Here is a 16,323-nt window from a genome sequence, read left to right as displayed (position 1 = left end):
CTGCTGAGTATTTTACGTAAAGGAACTATTTCTAAGGGTCTTATGAACATTTTCAAGGCTCTCAAAACATTTAACCATAACGGCAGAATTTTAGAGCAAAAAATAAGGGGGTAAAGAGTAAACAAAATGCAAAGAAATTGCGACGCGGGCTGCTGAGCATTTTACGTAAAGAAACTATTTCTAGGTCCCTTGAACATTTTCTATAGGCTCTCAAAATACTCTTAACCATGACTAGCCAGATTTTAGAGCCAAAATAAGGAGGTAGAAATTGGGACATGGGGGTTGTTGAGTATTTTACGTAAAGAAACTTTTGCCATAGTTCACAAAACAAGTTCTGTCAGCGATGATTAAAGGAACATTACAGAATTGGTTATTCTAACAACACAGTTGCTGGCAGTGTAAGCACTTTATGTAATCCACCATAATACATAAACTGACAAACCTGTAGAAGTTTGAGATCGATCGGGCGTCTGGGTCACGAGAAAATAGTGAAACACCGATCACACATTTTGCATGACATTGATGCAAACAAAAAATGAATAGTTAAATTATTTATTTCTCATCAAATATGACATTTCAGGCAGAAATATTTCAAGGGGTGTTTTCTATTATCATCATCATTAGACCGTGTAAGTTTGATGTAAATGTGTGATCTTCACGATTTTGTTTTCTTACCAATTCTGTAACGTTCCTTTAAAACAGTAAACTACAAGCAAACTGAATGAACTGTTCTTATTCTTCTGTATTTATGATATACTAAACATACCGTAGACAAACAATGGAGCAATGAGCCACACTATTTAAAAACAAAAGTCCCTGGTCAGGCTAAATTTGAATAAAGCCGTGGCAAAGTAACCCAATAGAAACATTTTATCACATCAACTTTTTGTATGGAGAAGGCTCAGTGTGACCCACAGTAAATTGGTAAGTCACTTGACTTTCTTCCTCCATGATTTGACACGGACTCTCCGTTTGTCTTGTCCTCAAAATTGTTAACAACGATTTCGAAACCATGACTTTGTTTGCAATTGGGCCCAACTCCCGATAGAAAACTGTTCACACTTTTCTGTTTTTGCATCCCTGCGGAGCAATATTCTTCTTTCCTCCGCTGTCCCTGTTACAAGCCCTCATTCTATAAACTTTGTATACAAGATTCCTTGGAGCAAACATCCCCTTTAGAAATTCCTTATGGAGAAAAATATTGTACTTTACTTTCCCTTTTGTTATAAGACTCCATATAAGGGGGCAAATATGAGGACATAACCTTCTTGAAGCCACTGCCATGCCCGCTATACACACACTGTTTTCCTCTAATGTACGGAAGTCAGAAGTACCCCCCAACAAAATCCTCTAAAGAATTTCGTGAGATTTTAAGAACACTAAAGGGATACAATAGGAGGGGCGGGGTTACACCTTGTCACACCGAGTAACCAAATCGCGCACATCTATGGCTGCACCTTCTCACTGAATAGGGAAAAAACACTCAGAGCGAAGGGTCTAGGCTCTCAAAATATTCTTAACCATGACTAGGCAGATTTTAGAAGAAATTGCGACGTTTGGCTGCTGAGTATTTCACGAAAGGGAACTACTCTTAGGTCATGAATCTTTTCTAAAGGCTCTCAAAATATTCTTAACTATGACGAGGCAGATTTAACAGCTAGAATAAGGGGGTGGGGTAGAGAGTAAACAAAATGCAAAGAAATTGCGACGTGTGCTGCCGAGTATTTTACTTTCGCACAGACACTTTTTCGATAGTTCACAAAACTAGTACTGTTACCGACGATTACAATTATTAACAAAACCACAAGCACACTGCGACTGAATTCTTCTTGTTTTTCTTTATTCATAATATATTAAAACATACACAATTTAAGTTCCCCGTTATTAATCTGCAATAATACTGTGTGACGCAAAACATATAAATATCTAGTACTTTAATAATTAATATTTCTCTTTGGCTGTGCTCAAACGCATGCAAACTGTTTTCAATTTATATAGTAATTTATAACTCAGACTTGTAGATTAAAGACACTGGACACTATTGGTATATCTCAACATATGCATAAAATGACAAACCTGTGAAAATTCGAGCTCAATCGGTCGTCGAAGTTGCGAGATGATAATGAAAGAAAAAACACCCTTGTCACACGAAGTTGTGTGCTTTCAGATGCTTGATTTCGAGACCTCAATTTCTAAATCTGAGGTCTCGAAATCAAATTCGTGGAAAATCACTTCTTTCTCGAAAACTACATTACTTCAGAGGGAGCCGTTTCTCACAATGTTTATACTATCAACCTCTCCCCATTACTCGTTACCAAGAAAGGTTTTATGCTAAAATAATTATTTTGAGTAATTACCAATAGTGTCAACTGCCTTTAAACAAAATTTGGTTCTTCATGTCTACTAGACCGTATATTAGGGCAATTTGTGGACATGAGTTGAATGATTTATGGAGGATATTTCAGGACTGTTGAGTTGATATTAAGGAAATTGGAGGTTATGAGTTGATTAATATAGTTAAGGAAACTTGTGGACAGAAGTTGATTGACAGTATACTGAAGCATTGGATATGAATTGATTCATATATTATTATTATTATTAAGGAAATTTGAGGCTATGAGTTAATTGACAAATTAATCAAAATCTGTGGGCATGAATGATGGACATAATGACACATTAAGGATATTTCAGGACTCAATGATTTGCTTGAAAAGTAGGCAAACATTTATAGCAAATTTACTGTTACAATAAATTAATACTTTTGTCACTATTTTTAACATTTCAGTAATTATGAGAAAGCTACACTAATATAAAACACTACTTAGCAACGCATGACATTTTAAATGAATTTGGTAAAAGCATTGCCCCCCCCCCCCCAATTTAACCATTAAATAACATTTTGGCAGAAGCAAGAATCATACCAAATTATTCATCATAGATTGGGTTTTTTTTTTTTTTTTGGCTGAATCCTAAAATATGGCTGCCATGGTGGATCCTTTGTATCCGACATTATCCCGAGCAAGATCGGTAAAGATGATGTACATCCTGTTAATAAAACAGACAATAATCAACAACAAATATTATCATTACAAATATTCATTATAGGATTGCTAGATGCAGTCAAATACTCCTTAGCAACAGGGAATTAATAAGTGTGTGTCTAGTTTTAGGGGTTTGGGTAAGGGTCTAAGGTTGGGTCAGCTTAATGATAGAAGCTAAGTACCCATATCTCAGACAAAATAATATGCAAAATTATGATGATGCAGTAAAAGTAGTGGAGGGTTTATTAGACAGCCAGGTATCTTGAGCAAAAGTGACACCAGTAGTGAAGAGTGCTATTAGCGCTAAAGATCTAACATAGACTAATCAAATACATGTACATCTTTTACAGCCCTATATCAACATTACACAATAAAAACACAACAACAGTTCAGCTTTGTATTTCTAAGGGACGGTAAACCTTCTTTGTTTTCCAGAAAAGTTTTTTGTTTTCGTCCTTGATTCATTCAGTTATGGATAGCAAAGACTGCCGATAGAAAGTTGAATGAATTTCCACTTCAAAACAGAAATAAGAATAGTACCGAAAAAAAGAAACAATAAGGCAGTATATCACATGCAGTAAGAAGATTTGGATCAGTTTAAAGGCACTGTACACCTTGGGTACATTGGAACATCCCAACATGAATAAAATAGCAAATCTGTGCAAATTTAGAGTCAGTTGGTCATTGAAATTGCAAGAGAATAATGAAAGAAAAAACACCCCTGTTGCACAAATTTGTGTGCTTTCAGCCAGATGCCTAAAAAAAGGCATGAATGCTTTTAATATTTGAGTGAGAAATTACCCCTTTCTCAAAAAATACGAGACTTCAGAGGGAGCCATTTCTCAAAATGTTTTTACTATCAACAGCTCCCCATTGCTCTATAGTATTACCAAGTAAACTTTTAATGTTAAAGGAACACGTTGCCTTGGATCGGTCGAGTTGGTCTTTGAAAAGCGTTTGTAACCGTTTTTTTATAAAATGCATATGGGTAGAAAGATGTTGTAAAAATAGAATACAATGATCCACACAAACATGCCTCGAAATTGCGTGGTTTTCCTTTTACCTTGTCGACTAACACGTCGGTCAAAATTTTGACTCCCATAAATGGCCGACCATGTTAGTTCGCACAGTAGAAGGAAAACCACGCAATTTCGAGGCAAACTTGTGTGGATCATTGTATTCTACTTTTAAAACATCTTTCCAACCATACGCATTTTATAAAAAACGGTTACAAACGCTTTTGTTTTGACCAACTCGTCCGATCCAAGGCAACGTGTTCCTTTAAGAATTATTTTGAGTAAATACCAATGGTGTCTGGTGCCTTTGAAATGAAAATATCCTAAAAAGTCAACATCTACAGTCAGCAGAAATAATGCACTCGGTTTCAACAGACTATACAGTTAAAAAGAATCAGTTTTAAAGCTAACAACTATTTTGAGTAATTACCAATAGTGACCGGTGCCTTCAAAAGTAAAGCATCCTAAAATAATAAACGTCTACAGACTGCAATGGTGATGCATAATTTACCAATCCTTTGCAACAGACTACACAGTTATAAAGAAAGTCCTTATCTTGCACCCAGGCCCCGGCGTCAACCAAGGCCTAGGTTCACTCAATCAAGTCTAAGATCTTTGAGCTTTCAATGTCACGTTGAAACCCTTATTCACATACCTGTCCGATGGCACGCCAAGTTTCTCCATGAGTGCTGCGATCGCCTTTGAGTAATTCTTATTTTCTTCTCCCCCGATCTTGCCAGCGCTTATGAAATCAACCATTGCACATGGTTCTGTACTTCCTCCAAATGACATCATCTCGTCTGGTCTCACAATCACTGCAATGTACTTGTGGGGAGAATTTACACAACAATTAGTCATTTGTACCAAGGAAATTTCAGAATGGTGACACTGCCTCAAATGGCAGTTTAAAACCAGCAGGGTTTTGGCCATGTGAACAAAGTTCGCAAAGTAAAAGGAAAACCACGCAATTTCGAGGCAAATTTGTGTGTATCATTGTATTCTACTTTAAAAACGTCTTTCTAACCATATGCATTTTTTAAGAAACGGTTAGAAACGCTTTTTATAGACCAACTCGACCGATCCAAGGCAACGAGTTCCTTTAAGTGTCTTGCTCAGGGACACAATTGTCACGACCAGGATTCGAACCCACACTATGCTGTACAGAAACACCAGAGCTTGAGTTCTGCACTCTTATCCGCCCGGCCGCGACTAACTAAATTCTCCAGTCTTAATCGCATGGCCACAACCCTGGGGCTTTAAAAGGGTTTTGGTACCTTTTGTTGATCCAAGTTTTTAGCCAAGACATGAATCCAAACTCACTGTGTATGAAGATGTATGTAATATAATTTGCCTGCAGAAGTTTTAGCCTCAACAGTCTTCAAGTTTTTGACCAAAAAAGGGAAAATTACAGAGCAATGTTTTCAGGAGAGTTGCGTAAATCCATTGTACATGCTTAACTAATTTTCGTCTCACTGAGAGGAAAGGTTTGTGGTGTGTTTAAAACACAAACTGATTTCCAGATGGCATGTGGTATTTATATGATAACTACAAGAAAAGGCTTTTCATAGAAAACTGCAATACTTTTCCAGAGCTTTATTTTGCATGAATGCACATATAAAGAAAGTTTCAAGGAAAGTATTTTTTTGACAATGGGCTTTTAAAAATGGAGTTTGTATGGGTACATTTTCAGTTGAGTATTGAGCTTAAGATTTCGAGTCCAGATTATTTTCCAGTCAAGTATGGACTTTGAGTAATAAGAGTATCTTGGAGTACCGGCATTCCAGTATTCAAGTATCACTCAGGTACCAAAACTACTACCCTGGCAAACTGTGCGGTATGCCAACGCATTTTTCACCCTCAGCTGTCCGGAATTGCAATGAACAGTTGGAATATGATGATTCACCCATGCAATATCACAGTGACCAACATGGGCTCTTTTTTTTATTCCCAAAGGTATTATAGGACAAATTTGTTAAACTTTTAGGTCCTTCCTTTCATATTAATTGGTAGATAGTCGATGTATTTATGTATTGAAACGGTTCCTGTGTTTTGTAATTTCTTATGTATTCCTAACACTTAATGTTGTAAAGGCAGAAGTGAATTTCCTGTTTTGGGAATTACAATGTAAATTTGAATCTTTGAATCTTGAAACAAAGGGACAAAGATGACAATCAATCAATCAATCAGAAAATATTTCTTAAAACAAATTAAAAAAATATTTTCATTTCAAATGCTCTTACCTTAAGATATTTTCACTCAAAAAAATTAATTACAATACACCTTGTTGAAAAGGAAAACAATCAAGCAGTTGCTTGAAATATGAATAGTCTGAGCATCCTTGATGGGATTTGTAAAAGGTCAATATTCATGTTTTTTCCCCCACAAACCTGCATTGGTTTATCAATAGTCTCCTGGAAGGTCTTGGATGCAGTTTGAAGAAAGTCTCCAGGGATGTTCTGCTTCTTGACATTTGTACGGATCTCGAGCAAAGGCATCTTGACAGGTTACAGGGAGCTAAAACAGTTTGCAAAACATTCTCATGATTATATTCAAGAATAAAACAATACCTTTGGCTTACACACTTACATGTACAGCAATTGCATCAGAATACTATATGCAACCCTCTCTAGCCAAAGTCCTGCTTGTCCTTATTTACAGCGCTGGACACTACTGATAATCACTCAACATAATTGTTAGCATATTATCTTACTTGGTAACGAGCAATGGAGAGCTGTTTGGAGAGCTGTTAATAGTATAAAACATTGCAAGAAACGGCGCCCCCTAAAGTTATAGTTTTTGAGAGAGCTCACATGAATTTATAATAATACAAGACTTCAGCTGTTACTTTTTGTTAGGCCTATGCATCTGAATAAAGCACACAAAGTAATGCTATTGAGTGTTTTTTCTTTCATTATTCTCTTGCAAATGTGATGACCAATTGAGTTCAAATGTTCATATGTTTGTTATTTTATGCATTTATGTTGGGATAACACCAAGTGACAACACTGGTCTTTGACAATTACCAAAGGTTTCCAGTGCCTTAAAGGAAAGGGTGTGCACACAACTGGCGAGATAGAAAATATACACAATAACAGAATTGGAGCTATTTCCATAGCTTGACCGTTCGGGGGTGTATTTCGCGATCATTCCCAATTCGGTCAATGGATGGCCAAGTGATCGGAAAAGTTTGCGAATCACGCCACCACTTTTTCATTCGATATGAAACAGTATAGTATCTAAACTTACCTCAAGGAGATATCTCTCTTTTGTAAAAATGAGTGAAAAATGGGTGGCAGGATACTGAAAAATATCCAAGTGATCAACCAATTCAATGGCAAGTTCAACCAAAACAGTTATTGTAATCAGGTAATACTAATACAATCGTGAAAACACATCCCCATTTTTGCCTGGCCTGTTCAATATTGACATAACTTAACTCTATCATCATAATATCATTATATTATTCAGACATATTATTTTATAGAGTTAGGGGGCCTATGTCAATATGGGTCAGACAGAGTAAACAAAATCTGGCATCATGCCATGGATCAAAGAGCAACTGAAGCTAGCTTCTCTCCCCCGCAGCTTTGACCTTCGCATCCTTTCCTTACTTACGATGAGTTACGAGCGATACTATAACTAAAAATAAAAAAAACATAAGTTAGGCCTATGATGATGGGTCTAACCACCAGTCCAATCCATGTGAATCGAACACGCCCCAAAATGTCCCAAATACCACTTATATAAAGTTATAAAGACAGCATTCTAAGGGGAATCCTTCTAAGGCTATACTAGTATTACTTGCCCTACACTAGCTATTGAAAATTGCATCTCACCTGAAAGTTTAAAACTCTTTTTGACTAGTCGACAATATGCTCAACTCAACCTTCAATCCACAAAAAGAGTGACAAAAAGTTAAGGCGCCACCACCCGGCAGAAATCTGTTATGTTGGAAGAGCTTACACTAAAAACAGTTGGAGGGTGTTCTCTTGTTCATTACTTTAGTTATTTTTATTTCAATTCGTACAACACCAAATAGGGAACAAAAGAAACTAGGGCTAATGATAATGTATTAACATAAATTTGTCTATTTCAAAACAGATGATACTTGAAGATACTTGAAGATTTTTTATTTCAAAGCAAACTTATAATTTCCCTCTGTGTCTTTTTAGACGAGTCCAGGTCGTAGGTCACACAGGGCAAAAAAGTAAATAATGGCCGCGAGAGCAGACGACTTTACTCTTGTGCAGAGAAAAAAGAGAAGTAAAGGGCAAACTTTCTCAAGTAATGGCAGAAATGTGAGAGAGGAAAGACGGACACGGGCTGAAAGTGGTCCTGATTCATCAAAGGAAACAAATGGTGTAGACATTGCGGCCCTCCGGAAGAAAATATTACACATAAAGTAAGAAGCAAGAAGGCTCGTCTGTCTGTGTTATGTCTCTTTTGATTTTTTGAATGAATTGAATGTCATAAATAATGTGCCGTGTATCAGTAAACTGGTGTAGTCTACGCACTAACCACTAGTACTACTTAGTGAAACAGTAGTCAGTTTACTCGTGTCAATTTACATGTAGAATACTAACAATTTAGAAGTGTAGATATTGTCTTGTGCTATGCTATACTTATATTAATAATTAACCTTTAAAAAAAAACTAATAAGTCGCATTGGTTTCATCATGTAACTTGGGCTCTGTACCTGGTACTCATTTTAAACAAATTGTACAAAATACAAGCATTGTGAAAATTTCAACATTTAACAAAATTAGTACAGAGTCCCACTTATAGTTGCGATAACAACACCCTCCTCCCGAAACCTCCTCCCACCGTAGGAAGGAGGGTTAATACATTATCGCAACTACCCTACTTACTGGCTGTCATAAATAAAACATCTCAAAAACCTATCTGAAGTGTGTCAATTTATTCAAGCTTCTTAATTATTTGATAATGTAACCCTCCTCCTGACGGCTTTGCCATCGGGGGAGGAGGGTTACGTTATCGCGACTACTCATTTATAATTTTATTAGATTATAGAGTAACATTGTTCCAAGTAGATTCGGGTAAAGTTAAGACACCAATACTAATTATATATTATTTTATTATTTGCTTAAGTTGTGAATGTTAATGTTGCCTCACATTTTGTTTTACAGAGATGATTTGGCAATCAGCAGTTTTTATGAAGACTTTAAAGGTAAGAACAGGCACAGCTTGAAAAACAACTTTCTTTGTGTGTGTCACCGTTATTTATTTATAAACACATGGCTTGATTTTAGGAACAAGAACACAGGTTTGTTTGTAGCTACGAAATGTCTTTGAACCGGGGATAGGTTTTTACAATACCTCTTCGTTTCCATTTACATTATGATGGTTACTCCATAGGATCCTTAAATGATGACGTCAAGCTGAGGGTGCTCGATTGTTGGTGCCAGAGTGCATATCAGACACAAAAGTGCTATCACTATGGGTGGCATGGTAGGCTTGTGCGTAAAGCGCTCGCCTCTCACCAAGGTGACCCCGGTTCGATTCCCGGTCGGGGCCATATGTGAGTTGAGTTGTACGTTGGTTCTCTGCTGTGCCACGACTCACGAGGGAGTCCAGACTATCCGGTTTTCCTCCCTCAGGAAAAAATCAAACACTTTCGATCTTGGCTGTGCTCCGTGGTCATACATGTCATAATGGGTTGATGTGGCTGGCAGCTGAATGCGCCCTTGCATGCCTGCTTCTCGAACACGTTGGAGCCGCGGCCTTCGCAATTCAGCTCTAGCTGCGAGTAAGGACGATTAGCCCCCCCAAATTATTATTATAAACAAAACTTGGAGAACTGAAATTGAATTGAAAGTGCTGAAGACAAGACTAGACAGTGCAAGTTAAACTGGGCTGTGGCTTTTAGGCTTGATGCAACTCCTCCCCTGAAGGCATCTAAAGGTTGGGGGCTATGTGTAGTTGAAAAACACTTTTACTCGTTCAGCTGTGTGGTGTCACTGGCTAGGTGCTATACTTACTAGCTATTGGCCAAAGGATACTTCAAGCCATGGTTTTTTGTTTTAATTTCATCTTATTTTTTTTCTTCAGATCTGCTGTCAAAGGTTCTTAGCAATTTGAGACGCGATGTTGACACAACAAACTGTAGCTCTGATCAGGATTGCTATGACATACAAGCAACTGAAAGTCGGAACACTGTGGTTTCAAAACTTAGTGACGGTCATGATGATGATTCTAAACATCCAACGCAGAGTTCACACAAAAGTAAATCCCAAGACTTTCATCTTGAAGACTTGGCTTCAAAGACTTGTAATTTGAGTCTTCACGGTGAGAGGTTTGGAATCTTAAAAGACTCCTCCAAAAGTGAAAACATCAAGGAGGAGTGTACAGGTACCTCTCAGCATCGCGATGACCTTGGATTGAACAAGTCTGAAGAGGTCAATTTTGAGGTCATTAATGGGACAAAGGTCGAGGGTCAATTTAGTATTGAGGTCGACCACCAGCTAGTGGAAACAGTTGTGTGCTATGGTCTGGGTAATTTCTCGGACTGTATCATCGCAAGATACCAGCTGGCTCTTTTGATTCTCATTTGTGGATTTTTGAAGGTTTGTTGGGATAAAATATATTTCCCCCCCCCCCAAAAAAAAACTATGTTGCTTCAGAGAGAGTTGTTTCCCACAATGTTTTATACTATCAACAGTTCTCCAATGCTCGTTACCAAGTCAGTTTTTAAGTTAATATTTTTTTTAGTAACTACCAAACGTGTACCTTCCCTTTAAGAAAAATTGAACAAAAATATAAAGCCAAAAGTATTTTGATAATAGACAGGACTAATATTCGCTCCCGCCCCTCAAGTTTTTTGAGTGAGTGTCTGTGTTTCCTACACAAAATGCTCTTTTTTCAACAACAAAAAGCTCTTTTTTGTGTGAATGCCAACAGATTACAACTGGCTGCTGTCATGTGTACGACCCAAGGTTTACAGAAGAAGAGAAACAAATCCTGTTGAATCTAGGTTTCAACGTTATCCAACAGAATGAGGTGAGAGTATAGACCATTGTAACCTTTGACCTTGCACATTCAAATGGCTTTCTGTCAGGCAGAAACACTTTGTGATTTTAGTTCGCCGGACCCAAGCTCTGGTGTTGTCGGCAGCAGAGTGTGGGTTCAAATCCCAGTCTTGACACTTGTGCACTTGAGCAAGGCACTTAACCATAATTGCTTTGTAAAAAGTTAAAAGTTAGTGCATCGGCTTTACCAGAGGCTCCTATTGTATGATACCCAAGCCTACATTCTTATGGACTGTGAAGGGGGTAAGCCCTGTTTCAGCTCCAGGAGTAAGTGTCAATGTGCCCCTGGTGACAGTTGATTTGTGTCGACAGCCCAAATCATTTAAGGCCTTGTGATGTTGAGCGATTACTCACAAAATAGTAACGTTTTAAATGGATGTAAGCCTTTTTGAGGTATGGCGGACGCAATAGGAGTGCACTGCTTAGTTTGGGTATTTACACACCAATTTACCCAAACCTAATAGTGTTGTAGCATTGTGTCTGCCATATCTCAAAAGGCTTATGGTAAAAAAACAGTTTTATCGGTCCTGCTGGCTTGCTCCTAAAAAAAGTTGGAAAATACCAGGAACTCATTCCCAGGGTTAATGGTTTTTTATAATTATTTAATTTAATAGATGTTACCTCTAGCTACCGGGCATCTCGGTGGTCTAGTTGGTGCGCACTGCTCTAGAATTGCAAAGGTTATGTGTTCGAATCCCACCGGAGTGTTATGCCTGTGATATTTTTCCACAGAACTCGGGAAAGTACTGAGTATCAATGCTAACCCACATCGGTGTGTATCTGTTAAACCAAAATGAGTAATTTTTGTTTTCTTTTCAGGAGTGCAAAAGAGCAGCGTCTGGGACCACATTATTCTACATGCCTCACTGCGGGAAACCTCTGTATAACAACTTACTGTGGGCCAACTGGAGTATGCAAAGATTGTCGAGTATTGTCGTCATCGGAAATAGCTTTCAGAACATTCAAGAAAGGTGAAATTATTTACAAATCAACTTTTGAAAAAATTGGGACAAAAATACCTGTTGCTGAGACCCTCACCATCTTTTTCATTAAAAAAAAAACACACAATAATTGTTTAAAGGAACACGTTGCTTTGGATCGGACGAGTTGGTCTATAACAAGTGTTCTGTAACCATTTGTTATAAAATGCATATGGTTGGAAAGATGTTTTAAAAGTAGAATACAATGATCCACACACGTTTGCCTCGAAATTGCGTGGTTTTCCTTTAACTTTGCGAACTAACACGGTCGGCCATTTATGGGAGTCAAAAATTTGACTCCCATAATTTGGTGGCCTTGTTTGTTGACGAGGTAAGAGGAAAACCATGCAATTTCGAGTGATACTTGTGTGGATCATTATATTCGTCTTTTGAAATATCTTTCTAATCATATGCATTTTATAACAAACGGTTACAAACGCTTTTCAAAGACCAACTCGACCGATCCAAGGCAACGTGTTCCTTTAATGGTTTTGTGCTTAGCTACCTGTTGTGCTTCAAGCAGCTCTGATGCAATTAGGTGACTCTCGAAACTCCTGACCTTAAAAATGCTCTTAAAACTAAGAATATTTTCATTTTTGCTTGATTATTGTCTGTCAACTTTCATAGACAAGCTTTTTGATTTAGAAGTACATTTCCATCAGGAACAGTTATTACTTAAAAATTACCCACTTTCTTAACCTTTCAAAGCCCCTGCACTACGGCCCCAAACCCCCATTTGCCTCAAAATTTTGATACACTTGTTTGTTTATTTTTGTCTGATTTTAGAATACCCAGTCGACTCCTGAAGGATTTCTACTTCTTGAATAATGTATCCTTTCAAAATTGCCTACGGTCATATTTTGAATTCTTTGTACAATTTCAATTACTAGACATGATTTGTATTTGCAAAGATTGCATTCCAAATGTGTTCAAAAACAAATATCCTTTTTTTTTACCACAGAATCTAAGCTCTATTACACTCTCATGAGTGGGCTTAATTTGTTTATTTTCAAATTTACAAAAAAATTGTATGTTTTGGCCAACCTTTTAAAACACCAATATATTGGATCTTAATTCATAACTTTTAAAGACAAAAAATTAACACTCATTCAAGTATTCGTTTTTGTTTGTTTTTTTCCTTAAATTTCAAACCTTTTTTTCAGATTACTCCTTTCACCAGAGAATTCCCCGTCAAGAATAAGTTCCAGTTTGATGACATTTTTAACGACACGTCAATACATCTATTTCCTTTGGAAAGACTGCTAGAGATTCCCAGCCCATTGTGGGAGAATTGTAAAGAGCCACAATATGATCCAGATTTACAACCGGAAATTATTCTTCATGATTAAGAGTTAAGGGCCAATCACACTGCAGCGATAACCAAAAACAATAACGATCACATTAACAAGGCACACCCTAGATTGGTTGAGTAAGCGTGCGCATTTTCTGTGCGGAGCAATTCAGCCAATAGAATGCGTTCTCTTTGCGTCGTGATCACTATTGTTTTTGTTATTGCTGCAGTGTGACTAGCCTTTAAGACACTAACCAACAGCAGAACCTGCCAACCTGTATGTACAGTGTATTTTGCGTAAACATAGGATTCAAACTGACTGTAACCACTGGGCTAGCTTGGGTGGTCTAGTGGTAAGACTCTGATCATAGCAATGCAAGGGTCAGGGGTTGGAACCCCACCAGAGTGATTCGCCTGCGGAATTCTTTCACAGAACTCTGGAAAGTACGGAGTATACAGTGCCAAATACATAACGGTGTAAGGGTAAAAAGAAATTATATACATGTTATTTGGTTTGTAAAACAAAATGCTCCCCCAAAAAAATCACACACGCAACATTGCTCTAATTTAAATTTTGTTCTCATTTTATTAAAAGGATAAAGGTAAAATAATTGCAAAACAAAATTACATAAACCCTTACTATTTATTGTGCGCTGTGAAGATGTCCGAGTGATGATCAAATGTTTGATGCTCAAATGTTTGATGCATAATAACAGTCTTTGTTAGAAATGTGAAAGTTTCACTTCCCTTTAATTCTGTTTTCTTGTAAGTTTTTAGTAAAATTTTAAAAAGCACCAAATGTGCAAGATGGGGAACTCTAGCTGAAATATTCACTGCACGCAATTTCAGTAAGCAACTCTTTTGATGCAACAATTGATCATTGTAGACAATGACCTTTATTTGAATCACAAAATATTTGCTTGCTGAAATGGCGCCCATGAGTGTGTCACTTTGTGCATCATGCTGTCGTTTTAGCTGTATATGCAAACTTCAACTTTCCCATTGATTCATTTGGTTAATTTTGCCAATGTCAGCCTGTTCTATGACCAAAGCCAACAAAGAGGGCGTGCAAAGCGAACACACTGATCTTCGTAGACCTCTTCGACCTTATCGCAAATACTTGGTACGTGCGCGTTAGGCATGGAATGATGCTGGTCTAACAAGTTTGATCGCTAGCTGGACCAGCATGCACCTCATTCAACAGTTAGTGCTTGCGCAATGGGTATTTGCGAAAAGGTTTATGTTCTATATCTAGGGGCAACAAACCAAAGGGTTAACCTTCCTTTAGCAGGGTGTACTTTTTGGTAATTACTCTACAAGTTAATGAAAATAAAAGTGAAGATACTAGTCTTCTGGACAATTACCAAAAGTATGCCTTTAAGCCGTGGTGCCCTGGACTGTTGCAGCAAGCAATCAGGTCAAGGGCAATAGGGAACCAGACTTTTGTGGTAGTACCGTAATAAATATAAACGAATATTGACCCATTGCATATTACAAGCTCCAAAATAGCGCCCTCACTAAGGTCCAAGGAAGACCTATCATTGGTTGAGAGTTGTTACGTGGAGCATACGCACACACATGCATGTTTCCATTGGTTGACCTCAGCGATGTTGTAAGATGATCAGTGCTCGCCCAATTTCATAGCTCGGCTTACCGTAAGCAAAGAATCGACGCGTGCGGAAGCAGTGACTTCTGCGCTTGCAGCAAGCATATATGTCATGCAGAAATTTGCTGCTTGCATGTAAGCGGAGAATGGTGATCGTAAGCCAGAATTCGGCAGTAAGCAGAGCCATGAAATTTGGCCCTGTAGTAAGTGTGAGGCAGTTGGGCGTCTGACCGACATTTGCTCAACACTCTATTCAGAGTTCAAAAACCATTCCTTCACATGTAAATACAAGTTTAATGCAAGCAATTTTGACTCTGTTTTACAATTTACTTACAATAAATTCAGATTCCTTATTTGAAAAAAAAACACTACAAATAAAGTTGGTTGAGACCCTAGGCCCAATTTCATAAAACCTTTTCAGCAGAAAATATTGCTCAAGAAATTTATTTTCTAAGCAATATTTTGCAGAGAACCAGCTGAGATAGTATACAGTATACAGTGTTATTGACTGGTAACCAATTTCTCCTTAACATAATTTATCTTAGGTAAGATGCGTAAACTCTTGTGCTTAATATCCTTGAGACATTGGGCGAAATGTAATATCGTAGATATACTTATAATAAAACAAAAACAACTGTACCATCTTTGACTGGCTGTCTGATTGATTTTTTGCAACAGTGACAACATTCTTGAGCAAATATTTTTTGCTTAAAGCATCTCTATGAAAATGGAGCCCAATTAACTTTGAACTTTTTGGTTCACTTCAACGAAGGTAATCTTTAATAAAAAAGAGAAACGGAAGAGCAACATAACTTTAACCCGTACAAATTAATAAATTATTTCACACACTTTTTTCGGATATTTGTAGGGCTTAAATTTACAGTTCTCTCTTAGTACTACTATAAAAGAATATGGCGTTAACAACTTGAGATGTATGTAAATTATGCTAACAGTAGAGTTTCTTTGGTAACAATGTGGCAAAATGTCTTTTCCCTCTCTAAAACTAAAAACTAAAAAGTACGAGCCTGGGCCCAAGTTCATAGAGCTTAAAGGAACACGTTGCCTTGGATCGGACGAGTTGGTCAAAACAAAAGCGTTTGTAACCGTTTTTTATAAAATGCATATGGTTGGAAAGATGTTTTAAAAGTAGAATACAATGATCCATACAAGTTTGCCTCGAAATTGCGTGGTTTTCCTTCTACTGTGCGAACTAACATGGTCGGCCATTTATGGGGGTCAAAATTTTGACCCCCATAAATGGCCGACGTGTTAGTCGACAAGGTTAAAGGAAAACCACGCAATTTCGAGGCATGTTTGTGTGGATCATTGTATTCTACTTTTAC

At 37.5% G+C, this 16,323-nt stretch overlaps 2 protein-coding genes across 3 annotated transcripts; one reads left to right on the top strand and one right to left on the bottom strand.

Annotated features, from left to right (window-relative positions):
* Window positions 1-1,819: 1,819 nt before the first annotated feature.
* On the bottom strand, window positions 1,820-7,982 carry LOC139938462 (macrophage migration inhibitory factor-like). 2 transcript variants are annotated; one of them, XM_071934003.1, is made up of 4 exons: window positions 7,894-7,982; window positions 6,445-6,571; window positions 4,713-4,882; window positions 1,820-3,045 (listed from the first exon to the last, which is right to left on the bottom strand). In XM_071934003.1, the coding sequence occupies exons 2-4, from the start codon at window positions 6,550-6,552 to the stop codon at window positions 2,970-2,972; spliced, it is 354 nt and encodes a 117-aa protein (XP_071790104.1). In that variant the 5' UTR covers window positions 6,553-6,571; window positions 7,894-7,982; the 3' UTR covers window positions 1,820-2,969. The 2 variants fall into 2 exon arrangements, with proteins under 2 accessions (XP_071790104.1, XP_071790105.1); XM_071934004.1 differs by lacking the exon at window positions 7,894-7,982 and adding an exon at window positions 7,304-7,463.
* Window positions 7,983-8,271: 289 nt separating this feature from the next.
* On the top strand, window positions 8,272-16,070 carry LOC139938457 (uncharacterized). The gene is made up of 7 exons (XM_071933999.1): window positions 8,272-8,459; window positions 9,205-9,245; window positions 10,127-10,641; window positions 10,976-11,074; window positions 11,923-12,074; window positions 12,870-12,912; window positions 13,247-16,070. Exons 1-7 carry the CDS (start codon window positions 8,272-8,274, stop codon window positions 13,430-13,432), a joined length of 1,224 nt encoding a protein of 407 aa, XP_071790100.1. The 3' UTR covers window positions 13,433-16,070.
* Window positions 16,071-16,323: the final 253 nt, after the last annotated feature.

Source organism: Asterias amurensis, chromosome 6 (genome assembly GCF_032118995.1).
Source record: "Asterias amurensis chromosome 6, ASM3211899v1".
NCBI lineage: Eukaryota > Metazoa > Echinodermata > Asteroidea > Forcipulatida > Asteriidae > Asterias > Asterias amurensis.
The sequence above is the reverse complement of the archived record's forward strand: the minus strand, read 5'-3'. Positions and strand labels throughout refer to the sequence as shown.

What these genes read in the sequence shown, in the direction of transcription:
- LOC139938462 (XM_071934003.1), bottom strand. Translation starts at nt 6,552, where the DNA reads ATGCCTTTGCTCGAGATCCGTACAAATGTCAAGAAGCAGAACATCCCT. An exon ending in CTATTGATAAACCAATGCAG is followed by an intron (nt 4,883 to 6,444) that starts GTTTGTGGGGGA and finishes TCTCCCCACAAG; the next exon opens with TACATTGCAGTGATTGTGAG. An exon ending in CTTGGCGTGCCATCGGACAG is followed by an intron (nt 3,046 to 4,712) that starts GTATGTGAATAA and finishes TTTTATTAACAG; the next exon opens with GATGTACATCATCTTTACCG.
- LOC139938457 (XM_071933999.1), top strand. Translation starts at nt 8,272, where the DNA reads ATGGCCGCGAGAGCAGACGACTTTACTCTTGTGCAGAGAAAAAAGAGA. An exon ending in AAGAAAATATTACACATAAA is followed by an intron (nt 8,460 to 9,204) that starts GTAAGAAGCAAG and finishes TTTGTTTTACAG; the next exon opens with AGATGATTTGGCAATCAGCA. An exon ending in TTTCAGAACATTCAAGAAAG is followed by an intron (nt 12,075 to 12,869) that starts GTGAAATTATTT and finishes GTCTGATTTTAG; the next exon opens with AATACCCAGTCGACTCCTGA.